General features: G+C 35.3%; 1 protein-coding gene across 1 annotated transcript; it reads left to right on the top strand.

Moving 5' to 3' along the window:
• Nucleotides 1-1364: 1364 nt before the first annotated feature.
• Nucleotides 1365-8679, top strand: LOC147387219 (putative beta-1,3-galactosyltransferase 2). Its single transcript, XM_086420831.1, has 11 exons — nucleotides 1365-1782; nucleotides 2890-2989; nucleotides 3203-3267; nucleotides 3370-3581; nucleotides 3702-3762; nucleotides 5208-5280; nucleotides 5436-5556; nucleotides 6650-6737; nucleotides 6829-6954; nucleotides 7070-7179; nucleotides 8090-8679. The coding sequence occupies exons 1-11, from the start codon at nucleotides 1652-1654 to the stop codon at nucleotides 8236-8238; spliced, it is 1236 nt and encodes a 411-aa protein (XP_086276957.1). The 5' UTR covers nucleotides 1365-1651; the 3' UTR covers nucleotides 8239-8679.
• Nucleotides 8680-15786: the final 7107 nt, after the last annotated feature.

Here is a 15786-nt window from a genome sequence, read left to right as displayed (position 1 = left end):
GTTCTAGGGACCCGATTGGTACATAACAGATCATCTCCATTTGCAAATGATTTGCATTACAAAATTTACTACTACGTTGGGGTTATTATGAAATCTCATGCGTTCAGTTGTATTTTTGCAATTACTTATTGTTAAAATAAAATGTATTTAAAAAAAAAAAAAAAAAACAAACTTATTCAGCCTCATCTTCAAACTTTTACCATTTTTTTCGTAGTAAAAATTCATCATCTTCAACTTATCCTATCTTGCCATTGAGGTTTAAAGGTTGAAGGAGATATAATTTTGAGGTTGAAGATGAGAATAGAAATATTAAACCTAGAAATTGAAGACTGACAAATTTTTAAGAGGAAAATTCATGACCTTTGTTAAGGGGTTAAAGTTTTGTTATAATTATTGGTATGTTGGACTCGAACTCACGACCTCAAAGTTGTTTTGTAATTTGTCAAACGACTTGGTAAACGTTGAAGATGATATGCATTTAGGTTATTTTCTATTAGCTTTCAAGAAAGAGCGTGGTAAAGGAGTATGTCTAAATTAACCGTTGAATTATAATAATTTTGTAATTTTCAGATTGAAAGCTAGTATTATTACTACCGTTAAAATTGTTTTATAGTATAATTATCAAATGATTGTAATACATTTAATTTAAGTTGATCGATCAGAACAATTGAGAGAGAGAGAGAGAGAACACAACGACAAAGTTGAATAATGTTTGTAGCAAACCATTTATTGAAATTTCATAAGACTTTAGGTGGTCCATGCTTAAAAAATAACAAAAAAACAAAAAAAGAAATTGTATTATTTTAACCGAACACCTATGAAAAGCATATTTTAGATTGCATTTACAAATGATTTGTAGTGCACCGAATAGGTCTTAAGTGTTCAACATGCAATAATAAGTACGATATCACATGATTATAAAGCTCTCATTCACTTGAATTACTGATCTCATAAAAAATAAGTTTAACTGATGTTAATGTCGAAATTTTTCGAACATAACAATTAATTTAGTTGATAAAATTTATCGGTGCAATTTCATATATTTGGATTCAATTTGTTAGCTAGTTACTAATCTCATTAAAAATAAATTTATTAATAAAAAAAAAAAATTAACATAGACTAGTTGAAGCGCATTTTTGTCAATTCCACCTGATACAAAACCTGCAACATTGTCATTTATAATGTTGGAAGGCTTGTTTAAGGGATGGTAATTGAAGGGTTCAAGGATAAAATAATGTATTAATTATTATGTTAAAAGTACAGTTTTAGAAGGGTATTTTTGTCAATTTGACAGTTACAGCGCTGGACCATGGTCATTTAATATGGGAGGTTTGTTAGGGGAGGGGGTTTGTTGGTAATTTGACATTTGAACAGAGCAGCAGTTGGTAGGACTCCTCTGCTTCTATGCATCTCTCTTCCTTGCCTGCAAAGGGACCAGAACCTTAAGTCCCTCTGTTCTCTGTTCTCTCTCTCTCTCTCTTCTCTTTGTTCTCAAATCAAATTTTGATCATTTAGAGCTCATCTTTAAAGCTGATCTTTCTTCTGAATTCTAATGTCAGTTCTTGGAATTTGTTTTCTGGGGTTTCTGATTTGAGTTCTATCTTGATTGGAGATGAGTTTTTCTTTGAGAAATCTATTGGTTGAATCTTGAATGAGAGAAGAAATTAAAATGTCTTGGAAGAGCAGAGGAGGTGAGCCGTCTTCAAGGAATCTCATTTCAAGAAAATGGAGTCTTTTGCTTTGTCTTGGCAGCTTCTGTGCTGGAATGTTGTTCACTAGCAGGTAAATTTAATATGGGTCTCCTTAATTTTTATTATTTTTAATCTTTAATGGATTTTAGTTCTTGGGATCGATTTCTCTTTTGATTTTGTGCATTTTTGTGAAATGGGTACCATTGTTTTTGATGAATTGAGTGGGTTTTTAAGGAAAATTTGGGTCCTTTATTACCAATTCTCTCTTTTCTCCTCTTTTTCTTATAGGTTTTAACGTCTTGAGTTTGATTGGTTGGGTGATTAGTGCATTTTTGTGAAATGGGTGTCAAACTGTCAATGATTTTGATGAATTGAGAGGTCTTGATAGACCTTTGTTTGTCTTTTTTATTAAAAATCCTCTTTTTTGCCCTGTCTTTATGATTTCTACATGTATGTTCAATTTTATTGGTTGATTGCTGAGTTTTGGTGAAGTGAGCATCACCGACTTTTAGGATCTTTGTTTCATTTTGTAGGTTAATTAGTTCATGACATCTGGTTTCCTGTTTTTCTTTCTTTGATTTTATATGGCTTTTGTTCATATAAATGAACAAGTTGGAATAGATCTGAATTGGGTTCTTGGTTTGGTTCAAAATCCATAAATTCTGGTCCTAGTAAGATAAGGAACTTGTGTGTGGTTCCTGTTACAGTGCTTCAATTTCAATGTTATTGCTTCTGATCAGGATCGATTCATGTTTAAATTCCCCCATGGTCTGTTATCTTTTTCTTTAAAAAAAAAACAAAAAACAAATTTCTGTCCTTTTGGAAATTTTTTGAGAGCAGTTTGGTAGATCTGTGTGTGGGCCAAAACCAGAACATGATTTCAACTTAATTTTTTCTCTTTCTCCATCTCTCAGCAAAAGAGGTCTCAATGATATGTTATATTTGAGCGAATTGTGACCTTATACCTTGTATTTGCAATTGGAAGTTGTTGTTGAGAGCATTCACCTCTTTTTCCCAAAAACATTGTTGGTTGATTGGCATTTCTCATGTTTTTACCTACTATTAGTCTTGATTGAAAACTGATCATATAATTTTGTTTTCTCATGGTCTTCTGAAGGATAGTACATTGTTAAACTTATATGTTGAGATTGGTATTTGTTGTCGTATTCGTCCTCTTAACAATAATTTTCATTAATAGAATGTGGGCAGTGCCTGAAACTAAAGGTATAACAAGGACAACTTCGGGGACCGAAGACGAAAAGCTAAAGCTAGTTTCAGATGGTTGTGACCCAGGACTTGTGAGTACCTTATCAAATTATTATGTAGTACTTATTTAGCCCCACTTTGAAAAGGAAGTGTGGGTAACCATTATGAGAGGATGCAACCATGTATTGGTTTACCTATTCAAGCACACATCTACTTTTGGTTTTGATTTCATTCTTTGATTTTATATCTCCTAATCTAGAGGTTTGTTTTGTTGGCAATGAATTTTGGTCCTTTTGCTCCATCAGAAGGTTGTAAAGCGTGAAGCTAAGGACATTCTTGGAGAAGTTTCAAAGACTCATTATGCCATACAGTAAGCTATGATCATACCAATTTAGCTGGAATTATGTGATTTTATATTTTAATATTTAAAGTGATTCAATTACTAAATTTACAACCAAAATATGGGATGCAGAACACTGGATAAAACTATTTCGAATTTAGAGATGGAATTAGCTGCTGCAAGGGCGGCACAAGAGTCTATACTCAGTGGCTCTCCTGTATCAGAAAACCTAAAGGTTACGGAGTTGACTAGGAAAAGGAAATATCTAATGGTCGTAGGAATTAATACTGCTTTTAGTAGCCGGAAACGAAGAGATTCAGTTCGTGCTACGTGGATGCCACAAGGTCTGTGGACCGATCTCCTGTTTATTTTAATTATCATTTGGTTTTCTGCTTATATTATTTATGTTGCTTGCTTCAATATATATATTGTGACATTGGTTCTGGTTAAAAAATCGGCAATAGGTGAGAAACGAAAGAGGCTGGAGGAGAAGGGCATCATCATTCGCTTTGTTATTGGTCACAGGTGGGCACTTAAATTACTTTTGATGATGACCTCAGTTTGAACTCACTTGTTCCAATATTGAATCGCTTTGTTTTGATTTGACCCGATGAGCCATTTCCTTGAACAAATCTTGTAAGTTTGACCACCTTTGCATGAAAGTCTATCACAAATTTTGGTCGTTTGTTATATGTTACGTGCCTAAGTGGTTAAGGTTTAAATTTGATTCGTTCCAACAGCTCTAGGCATTTTAGAGTATTGGTTTAGCTTCTTAACAATTGGTATCAGAGCAAACCCACGTCTCGAGTTCGAGTCATGGAAATGGTTACCTAGAAGGCTACGAAGAAACCTTGAGAAGTGTCCAAGGGCCATAGGAAGAAAAAAAAAAAAAAAACCCTGAGGAAAGCCCTGAGAGGTGCCCAAGGACTACAGGCTGCGGGAAGAAAATCCTGAGAAAAAGCCCTGAGAAGTGCCCCTTCCAAAGTGAAAGTCGCAGTGGTTAAGGGCTTAAATTTGATGCATTCCAACAGGTCTAGTCCTTTTGGGGTATTGTTTAGGTTCTTAAAATTATCTCACCTTCTCATTGTGGTTTGCTATAATTTAGGGCTAAACGAGGGTGGAAGTCCATAACTTTATAATATGAGGTTAGGGCTTTATTGACCAAGACAAGTTTTGTATAAGGAACTAAATATCCAACGAATAATATAGAACTACATAGTACATGATGGAAGGAGGTATTCTCCATTTGACAATTATAAAAAGTCTCAGTGGTTATATCTAACAATATCGATGGTACACTTTACTTGCCACAACCATTTCCAACCCAAAACTTGATGCTTCAGGGACCTTGGCTACCAGGCCCACTACCATCAGAGTTTCACTTGAGCAATATTTTTTGGTCCTCATTGGATCTTGGGTCTGTACACCTTCACATTTAACTGAACAAAACTGCCATCTGTTTTCTTATATGAGGTTCAACACCAACACCAAAGAAATCATCTCGTGAATTTTAAGTCCAAGAGATGGACTAGTGCCAGCTATTTCTGGATGTGAAATCGCTCCTCCGAAAGGTGGTACCAATAAGTGGAATTCCAAGATGCCCCAACCATCCTTATTACATAATAATTTCAAATTTGGATCTGTTTCATGAGGTCCCAGTTTTCCTCCATGGTTGGTATTTGGTAGGATGTGGTCTTATGGGTCCTTGTAAATGGTCATGTAGTAGTGGAACATTCATTCCTTGGTGTCACCTTTCTAAATCACTTGCAGAGAGCCTTACCTCATTGACTATATATGAAAAGGGGGCCTTTTTTCGCTATTTATACACATAATATTTCTTATATTATATTTTTTGGGAATATATGATATTTTTATATTGATTATAATAATTATTATTTATTGATTTTCCTTGTAAATTGATCCTACAAACCAAGAATCTATGAACTAATTGTGGTACTTGTCATCACCAGTGCTACATCAGGTGGCATTCTGGACAAAGCTATTGAGGCAGAGGACAGGAAGCACGGGGATTTCCTGAGGCTGGTAATGCTTTTATATCTTGTTTCACATTTTCTTCTTATTTCAAGTAAACTCAAACAGATACACATCCGTTAGGAACATTGCTCATTGTTTGCTGATCTGGAAGAATATCTAAGTAGCTATCACTTATTTGTGTTTATTTCATACTATCTGAGCAGGACCATGTTGAAGGATACCTCGAATTGTCGGCCAAGACAAAGATATATTTTGGGACCGCGGTTGCTTTGTGGGATGCAGATTTCTACATCAAGGTTGATGATGATGTTCATGTAAATATAGGTAAATATTTCTATTATCTACTATTTTCTTTTCTTTTTCTTTTTTTCTCGATATAACATGCGTAGGTTTTTATGTCCCCTTTTTCTTTTGGGAAGACAAATGGGTGAATGGTGAAGAAGATTTTAACATCCAAATGTTGACTCAAATACCCATGATTCGAATACTCGTGTCCACCTGAGTCAGCCAAGACAAGACATCCATGATTGCTAGTAGTGCTTAAAAGATCCATGTGTCACAAGTAATCTGGTTCGGTCGATGCTAATATATGGGTGTAACATGTGATGGTTTTTCTAAGTAAAAGAACAATTTATGAAAGCATAAAGGAAGTTTATGTACATGGAAACGTTCATAGGCTGGTTACGGCCCCAGTTAGAAGGAATATGTAAATTGAATGTTCCAAAAGAATGAAAGGAAGATCACAGCCCTGAATTTTTGGGATAAGGCTTTGGTGATGATGACAAAGATGAAAATGGGGCATCGATAATGATGGTTGTGCCTTTATCACCCATGGTAGTTGGTGTAATTTATTTTTTTAACCACGGGTATCTGATATCTCTCAAATGGGCCTTAGAAAACTAAGTTCATTGATCAGACAAAATATATTTACTGGTGAAGTTTTTTGTTTTTTTAATTTTTCTGAAAATTTCTGTTTACAACTCATCTGAGATTTTGCTTGTCAAAATGTGAATTATCACTGTTGATGCATAGAGATGAAACACAATTTTTTGTTGCTGATAATTTCTTTTAACTACTATTTTGAAACATGAATGTCTATCACATATAAAAGAACCAGTTTTGAAACATTCCATTAATTTTTGGAATTAAATCTTCTAAATTTTGTTGTACATGAATTTCATTTTGACTTATTTCAAAGAAATTGGCAAGTCACGTCGTTATGAGGGGTGGTTTGATTCTACTCTTGGGAGGTCCCACTCCTGGGAGAAATAAAGGCATATTTGGCCAAAATCTGTAGCATTGCAGTTGCCGAGCCCAAATCTTTGGGATGAGGCTTTCTTATTGTTTCTATCGCATTGCAATCAATCTATGTTTTCCATTTATCATATTAACCTCATCTTCTTTCAAACTACTGCAGCAACACTTGGAGCAACTTTAACTCGACACCGATCGAAGCCACGGGTGTATATTGGGTGCATGAAATCTGGCCCCGTCCTTGCTCAAAAGTAAGCAAAACCATCTTAAAAATGCTCCAAAAGCAGTTGATTGGTGAGAAAATGTTAATTTTTGTTCATAATTTTCCTTGTTATGACACAGGGGAGTGAGATACCATGAACCTGAGTATTGGAAATTTGGTGAGGAGGGGAATAAGTATTTCCGGCATGCCACTGGTCAGCTATATGCCATTTCTAAAGATTTGGCTTCTTATATATCCATAAACCAGTAAAGTCCCTTTTTCTCCTTGCAAAACAAATATAATTTATCTATTGAGACCTGAAGGCAATCTTTCCCATCTAATCTCCATTTGTGATGATTATTATATACGTAATCATCTCAGGCATGTGCTACACAAGTACGCAAACGAGGATGTTTCTTTGGGAGCTTGGTTTATTGGCTTAGATGTGGATCACATAGACGATCGGAGACTATGTTGTGGCACCCCACCTGGTAAAGTTAAAAATTCTCATGGCATTTTAAAAGCACAAATCCAAAAAAATTAGTTTTTCAGAAACAATTATTCTTCACTAGTGTGTTTGAATAACAGGCTTATTTTTGTGTGTGCTTATTGTGGGTATCCCCACCCTTCGTGTGAGACTAATCCCACGGTCACACGCACCGCTCCCTTGGAAAGTCCTATGTGCAACTGGTTGAGTCAAGGGTCAACCGGACCTTGGAGGGTGGCCCCAAGGAATTCATAGCTTTGTGGGGTTTCGAACACTCGACCTATACCTTCCAGAGGAGCTTATCAAGGCTCGGCTTGCCACTAGGCCTGCATATATAGACTATAAATATGGTCTGCCAATGCTATATTGGTTTCGTGTTTTCAAAGACAACGACGATGACCAAAGATTTGGGATAAGGAATTGATTTTTCCAGATAACTAACTAAACGTCTTCTCATTCCTTTCACTTCACTGGATGAAGTAAAATTTGCTCCAGATGAATACAATCGTCATATCTGCCTCAAATATTGGGTTTGGTAAAAATCAATTATCTTAAAGAAAAATATTATTGTTTTTGGAAATCAGAAATAGAGAAAAATATATGGTGGTTGAGGTTCTCTAAGGAGTTTGTATCTGGCTTACCCATTCATTAACCCCAAGATTTCACAACTATAAAGGGGAAGAATGAGAGATGACTGAGACAATACCCGTCTTGGATTGAGAGTTTAATCAGTCCTGATGGATTGAATTGGTTGGTCACAAACATGGTCTTTGGAAGCCAGCACCAAATTTTATGGAACCACCATATATTTCCTCAAAAACCCAGAAAAAAAATAATCATTGTTCAGTACAACTGCTTATCATCGATCTAGACAGATTTGTATTACTAAGAGTTAACAAGATTTTTTACCATAGATTGCGAGTGGAAGGCTCAGGCAGGAAATGTCTGCATTGCTTCATTTGATTGGAGCTGCAGTGGGATTTGCAAATCTGCCGAAAGGATCAAGGAGGTTCACCGGCGATGCGGGGAAGGCGAGAATGCTCTCTGGAGTGCGGCTTTCTAAGAGGTAGCGGTGACAACAAGTCTTCCAAACTCAGGAAAGATAGGGCTTCAGAAAGATAGCCAGACGGATTCGAGCTCTTCTGCTTTATGTACTGGGTTTATAGAACATATGTCATTTCACTATGTAGAATTACACAGAAGAGAGAGAAAGAGGGAGGGAGAGAGAGAGGCCTTTCTGTTAGTGGGGTGGGTTTCCATTTTAGCTGAGGAGATTGACCCTTGTAGCAGAGAAAAGGAAGCAAGAGACTGTCACTACCCATTCTTTAAAATGCTTGGAGGGCCATTTTGTAAGTTACTCTTGTCATGGCTACTGAGCTACACAATAAGTGCTAATCTTTGTGGTAGCTTTTGCTGCCATTTGTTTACATAAATTAGTGGATTTTTCCATTTTTTTTTTCATAATTGCAGTTGAGATGGTGATAAAGATGCACTCCATTGATGATTTCTTTGCTTCAACTTTAAGCTTATATTATGTAAATCAAAGGTTAGGAGACTCGTAACTCATATTTGACTCACATTCCTACCTCTCTAAAAACTTCTGTAAAAGGTAAATATATTTCCACTCTGTTGGATAATTAAACAAAGCCATTATGATTATCACCACTGAAAAAGCAACCTCTCTACTCATTCACCCCACTTTCCTTTCAAAGGTTGCTTTTGAGTCCAAAACTCTTGTTCTTTCATTGTCAAAGTAATACTTCTTTATTTATTGGTCTAAAATTTCTTCGTGATATCCTCTTGTATTCCCATGTACTTAAGAAATTTATACAAAATAAGAGTTATACATAGCGTCACAAAGATGAACACCAATCAATCCCAAAAGTGCCTCAAACCCGTCACTTGTGTCATTAGTGCGTCTTTTAATCCCAAATCCATTGCCATCAATCCCAAAACACTTCAACAGTTTGGAGTATTTGATGATTGAGCTCTTAATTGTAGTTAAGAATGGCTATCCTCGCAACAACGTTGAATGAAGCTTCCATAAAAGACTGCAAGAAAGGATTCAATTGACAAGCATTACTAATTCCTTGTTCAATCTTTTCCATGCATTCGAAATCATGAGACGATTTCAAATGTTGAGCATCCATGTTCCATTCATCTATATGTCTTTATCCCTGAAAACAACCATCAGATGACACACACAAACACACGCCTGCGCAACTTAAGCTTTGCCATGCCTATATGGTGTTCATTGAAGTTTGTTTGACAAGATCCCTGAAAAAAATATTCCTGAACTACAATTATTTTGATTCTATAGTTATATATTAAATATTACTCATACGTGGCATGTGCAGAGGAACATGTCTTACAAAAATTAGGATTTATGTAAGCATTAGCAGCTTAGACAACAAATGAAACAAATAAGACAAGCATTTTACTTAGATAAAACTTACATTAATTGTGTTTTGTTAAATTTATTCAAACAAGAAACTTTTGGAATATAACATAGAGGGTTCCATTGACGTTCCATTACATCTGATAAGTTTTATTACTCCACAATGTTGGATCTTACAAATATCTCTCAAATTCATTAGGGGAAGTCAATTACGCTGTTGGTCGAGGCTCTGGGGAGCATCAGCAGCCGCTTCACAGTTTCCAATATCTTAATTTAAATTTTCTAATGGACTCTCATGACATTTACCCTCATCCCTAAAATTAAAAAATTAAACCTACTCTTTTTCCACTGCTTGAGTATTTCATGAAATTTTTTGTGAAAAATAATTTAGATTTGGGAGTTTCATAGCTGTATATATATATATTTGAAAAAAAAATTTTGAATGTGAGTTTTTCCAAGAAATTTAGAAAAATAATTTTTTTCTAAGTTCATAAAATTTTGTTCTCTCCAACCCTGAAGCATCTGATCATGTATTTGGATGTCACAAGGTGAATTCAAGGACTTTAGCAAAGGTGAAAATCCTTACTAACCAAGTAAGGCCGGTCGAACTCAATTATTACAAGTGAAACCTTTTCCTTAGTAGCTTAACAAGATTTTCAACCTTACTAAGAGTCCTTTTGCTCAAATGGATAAACATATCAGCAATCCAACACCAGAGCCCTCTAAGTTTCATCCAAAATCTGAGATAACAATATATATATTTTTTAAATTTAATTTTTTTATTTGAGCTTGATCCAAGGTTTTGAGAATGGATGGCTACCGAACTTCCACATAACTCCAAATCTTAAAATTGAAATTCAATGGTGAAATTTTTTTTTCTTTGAATTTTTTCTTTTTGAAAGTTCATAGAATTTTGTCCACTACAACCTTGAAGCATCGGATCATGTTTTTAGATGCCATCAAGTGAGTCCAAGGACCCTTACTAACATAGTAAGGCTAGTAAGACTCTTATTATAACAACCAACCACCAACAGGATGATAACAATAGGGGAGGGGGTAAGAAAAGGATTTGCCATCCTAGCTTAGGTGAAATCTTTTAAAATAATAATTTCTTCTCGTTTTCTTTGTTACTTGTGTGGTCAAACTTCGGAAAACATTGATTTTCCATATTTGCCCTGGGATTTTTCTTGCAATCAAACACGCCCTTAGGCAAAAATATTGACAAATATTTTCTGAAAAAGAAAGAACTTCTAGAGAAAGCTTTCAGTGGAATTTGTATTATTATTTTTCTACAATATCTTAAATGAATATCTTGTTATTTTCAAATGAGAGAGAGAGAGAGAGAGAGTCCTTATAAATTATAGAGTTGTGCTAGAGTGACCTTAAGCTGAATCTCATATCACACTTCTTGTCGTGAAAATGGATAGGAATCATAGATACTTTTTCACTCATATCTCGATAAAAAAATATCTATGATCCTCGTACACTTTCACATCAAAAAGTAGTATATGATGTTCCAGCTTGAGGTCACTTAAGCTTTATTTTAAATTATAATAGCAAAAGTTGGGAAGATATATGAGTTGGACCTGTCAATCCAAGTGTGTTATTGTCACCTGTGGGAAGACATTCAAGGGCCAAGTCAGTCCCCCTAGAAGGGAAAAGCTTTCTCCATCAAAAAAATTTCAATATATGCTTTATTTATTAAGAAGAATAATGATGGTATGCACCTAGGGTGGAGGATTGAAACCATTACAACGCAATTAATTAGAATCAAGATAATCTGACTACCCATGTGGTAAACTCAATTGACTACCCTAACATAACAAGTTCGGAAATCGTAGATCTACACTCCTTGGGATACATGGCTGCACATCCCCATAAAAAGTGTATCTTGAGGGAATTGTGTTTCTTAAGATCTACGGTTCCAAATCTGTCATGTCAGGTAGTCGATTGAGTTTGGCATGTGGGGCAGTCAAATTATCATGACTCAATTAATTAATCTCTAAAATCTCTTTTTTTCAAAATTTCCTTGAATTGTGACTTACATAGCAGGTGTTGAAGTGTGGGAGGAGTGGGTTTCAATCCTCCACCCTGGTATATGGTCCGGACTCATTTATTAGTCCTTACAACTCCAAAACTAGGGTTTTTTCTCCCCAAGCCATACATAAGTACAAACAAAACCCTTCTTCCCCATAACCTGGACCCTCTTTTATTAAAGTAGGATGACCCCATTATACTGTTTTCACGTGAAAACTCTGCTTAACTGTCAAATCTCAATCTCACATAACTAAAACCCTAAACCTCATAAGATTTTAGATGTTTGACAAGCAAACCACGAAATGATATACAATAACCTCATCAGTACCGTTCATTCATGATCAGCTGGTGATGGCATGCATGCAGGACCCACTAATATTACAATGACTTGTTCTGATTACTTAGTAAATGATGGTAGGTGTAGTGATCATCAAGAATGGATGGTTTAAGTGAAGAGAATTCATGTATACAGCTCTACTTCCCATACTTGTTCCAAAATAGTAACATAACCACGCACTTCCTGATTATGTAGAACCTGGACTTGAGCTCCTTTGCCATGGTGACACATCTCCTCCTAAAGCTCGACCGCTCCTTAGAGTAGTGTTCTTGTGTGATACGCGTAGAATAGCACTGACCCATTTCGTCCGTGATCCTTCGTGTTCCTATCGTGCGTGTATCGTGTGTACACAACATGTCGAAACTTGTAAGCTTCACCAAACACACAAATAGATTTTGAGAGAGAGAGAGAGAAAGAGAGAGAATTCCACATGGGCGGTGTATTTCCTTTGAAAAGTTGGCTTATAATGAGGATGGTAAGGGGGGTGTAATTAGTAGTTTAGTACAATTGGATGGGTAGGGGTCAGCTTCTCTAGAACGAACCATGGGCCCACAGAAGTGACATGACCACACCTCAAAGAAACCCACCACGATGACAATGGTGCCAACCCATTAGAGGTTCGAGTCTTGACTAATGTGCGCCTTTGGGTGGGGGGGCCTGGATGATGAGGTTTGTGAGGAGTCTGAATTCTGGAAATGTACTTCTTATTAACAAAAGAAAAAGAAAAAAGAAAATAAAAAAGCAAACTTATTTTACTGCATTTCGTCTTACTTGGGTCGTATACGTGGCGCTCATTAATGTCTGGGGCCACTCCTTTTGATTGGATCCCACAGATGTAGAATCAAATCAATTTCTCCACGCTTTGTGTTCGTTTTCAGTTAAAGTAGCAACCACAATTGTGGGATTTTTCTAATGTGAAAACATACTCTGAATGGTTGAGAGTGTTAGGCCCCTCTCGATGAGACAACTGGTTATTGTGATGCAAGGCTTATTATGTACGTGTTGTTTGTATGGGAGAAAGTAGTTTCGGGAGAAAATAATTCTTACAAAGTATAAATTAGTTTCTTGTTACTTTTTAAAAAACTCTTGTTTTTTATTTTTTATTTTTTTTATTGTTGGGTTGGATGATATAAAATCACCACATCCTTTTGTTTTTAAGGATTGATGAACTTTTCCACGTATGTCATGTTGTGCGAAAACATCACAAGAGGAAAGATAAAAGAAAAATATACTATCAACGATAAATATTACAGACTCTGTCCACAACTGCAAGAAACCTCATAGAACAAAAAACAATAATAAAATCCTCCCCGAAAATACAATATATATATATATATATATATATCGTCTCAGGATTTCTGTCCCCCCCAAACCCCCACGTGGACCCAATCGTGTAACTTGACCTGGGATTTGAGCCAAGTCCACTTCGAATTGAAAAACGTCCCTTTTGATACTGCCTTGTCTCTTGAAGTCCAAACCCAATAAAAATACTAGGCATCTCATAATATGTCAGGTATTTGAGGCAATCTCATTTCATTTGCTTATTAAAAGTTCAAGGTTCTTGAGGGTGATCTTCACTTGTTATTATGGGTTTGTGATAACAGGAATGAGATCGAATTTTTTTTTTTTTTAATTCTTACTAGAGGTAGGTGTAAAAATTTTGTGGGTCTCACCAGAGTGTTGAAGGTAAGTATAAATCTCCATTGTTGTAATTTCTTCATTTATTAGTGATTTTATACTTGTTGGATTGTCTGTAGATGTAATCCCATTGTGGGTGAACCATGTATCATCTTGTATTGTGGTTGAGTGTTATTTCTCTACTTTTTTATTGTTACCTGCGTTTGCTTTGCAAAACATTCTTAGGATTTGATTGGTAAATTGATTGATTTGTTGTTAGAAAAGATTAATTTCAATAACTGATTTCTATGTATGACTTAAAAATAATTTTTTAAAATTAATCCAAGAGTCCACATCATGCGCATCCTAGGTGGAGGAATGATATCCTTCATCATGGGTGCATAGGATCTAGATTCTTAATTCAAACAAATTTTTTTACTGTTAAAAGGTAAGAAATTGCATGTTGGATGCACTTGTGGAAGATCTACAAAATTGTCACCAAGAATAAGAGTTGGGTTTAAATACAACTAAGAGATATATCCTAGTAAAAAAAATTATATACATACATGTTGTATATATGGGATGATAGTGTGGACAACTAGTTGTCTTGATTTAGATCCAGTGAATCTATGGACATGACCCATCGAATTGTTTCTTGAGCATGTTTATAACATTTACATAATTGCAGGAAAGTTGGAAGAGGAGAAGACAAGCCAATCAGCTGTCCTTGCTATTAGTCTATTTATGTCCATGGGAACACTCTTGAAGCACCTCATCTTTAGATGAATAGCTAGCATTGATGATGATCGCGACTTGCTACATTAAAAATCTAGACAGTAAGGGTAGGGTTTTTATATATGTGTTTGGTTGTTAATACAAATTAAATTAAGAGATATTTACGAAAAAAGTGATCAACTTTTGACGAATTTACAATTTTAACTTCATTTTAATTACCAAAACATGAACTATAACAAATTTGAAGGTTTTAAAGTGACAACTTCAAAAGTTTAAAATGACTAATCAGAAAGAATTGTGTTGGAGTACACCTCAAGCTGGAATCTCATATACCAAGTGGGATGGTACATGCGGCCCACTAAAACAAAAAAAAATATTGTTAAATACTTCAATAGTTCCAAATTTGGATAGAGGAAGGTTTCAACTGATTGACATAATCATCAACGCCTTGCCTCAAGCATTAGGTTTGAGAAATGCACGAGATTCACATGTGAACCTTAAAAATAAAAAAGGCTTAAATCAAGCTTCAAATTCTCTTATTTACAACTTCTTCAGAATTATGTGGCTTTAAAATCCAGACTTTTAAGGAGGCATACAAATTCTCATTTTTTCTTATCAGACAGAAGTTGATCAGATCGTTTTACAATCACATGGGTCTGTACTAAACTTCCAATAATTCAAATAATGGTTAGTCATGTCAAGAAAACTCTACTTGCCTGAACATTTAGCTATTTTATTTTTTCCATTATTTGGGATAAGGTTTTAGGCAATGATGAGTCATATCAAAGGGTCTATGATTGTTTTTTTGGGTGAGTCATTACTTCTCTATACCTCCCACAATCATTCAATCTTTGATCCAACCATTATTAGAGGTTCAAACAAATAAATTTCGAAACTAAGCTGAACTGTTTGGGGGAAAGAATTAACAGTTGGTTCTAGAGAAGACCATCTAGATTCTAGAGAAACCCATAGATATGGGACTTGTCCTATTGGCACAACACGTAGTGATCCTTTCAATTAATGTCTCTTTAAGAACTCCTTGCCCATGTAAGGGATGAACATCTTCTCGTGTCCATGGAAATTGCATGCAAATATAACATAAAGAAATTATTATTATTATTTTTTTTGAGTTGTGATAATCTGACTTGAAAAAACATACTTGGTTTAGACACGATTGACGTGCATGGCAAGTGCACAAAACTATTGATATTTTTCTGCGAGATACATACAAAAAAAATCTACGATGCTGTATATTTGCCATGTCAATTGCATATGTTTTAGCGAGTCATTTTATCATTAGTTTTTTGTTTTTTTTTGTGGTTACAATTTGTGAATGTTAGTATCATGACATTTAATACCCACCTTCACCCACTAATTACTAATTGCTACTCGACAAGGGTAGGACCTTCTAATTAGTATGCTAGATTCTCTTTTCCATGGGCGTCTTCCAAAAGCACGAAAAGGTAGTCTATGTGGCCTACTTAATT

The sequence above is a fragment of the Akebia trifoliata genome, chromosome 13 (assembly GCF_017979445.1).
Source record: "Akebia trifoliata isolate Shusen 1 chromosome 13, ASM1797944v1, whole genome shotgun sequence".
In the NCBI taxonomy this organism is placed as follows: Eukaryota; Viridiplantae; Streptophyta; class Magnoliopsida; order Ranunculales; family Lardizabalaceae; genus Akebia; species Akebia trifoliata.
This window is presented reverse-complemented; position numbering and strand designations above follow the sequence as displayed.

What these genes read in the sequence shown, in the direction of transcription:
- LOC147387219 (XM_086420831.1), top strand. Translation starts at nt 1,652, where the DNA reads ATGAGAGAAGAAATTAAAATGTCTTGGAAGAGCAGAGGAGGTGAGCCG. An exon ending in GGAATGTTGTTCACTAGCAG is followed by an intron (nt 1,783 to 2,889) that starts GTAAATTTAATA and finishes TTTCATTAATAG; the next exon opens with AATGTGGGCAGTGCCTGAAA. An exon ending in ACGGGGATTTCCTGAGGCTG is followed by an intron (nt 5,281 to 5,435) that starts GTAATGCTTTTA and finishes CTATCTGAGCAG; the next exon opens with GACCATGTTGAAGGATACCT.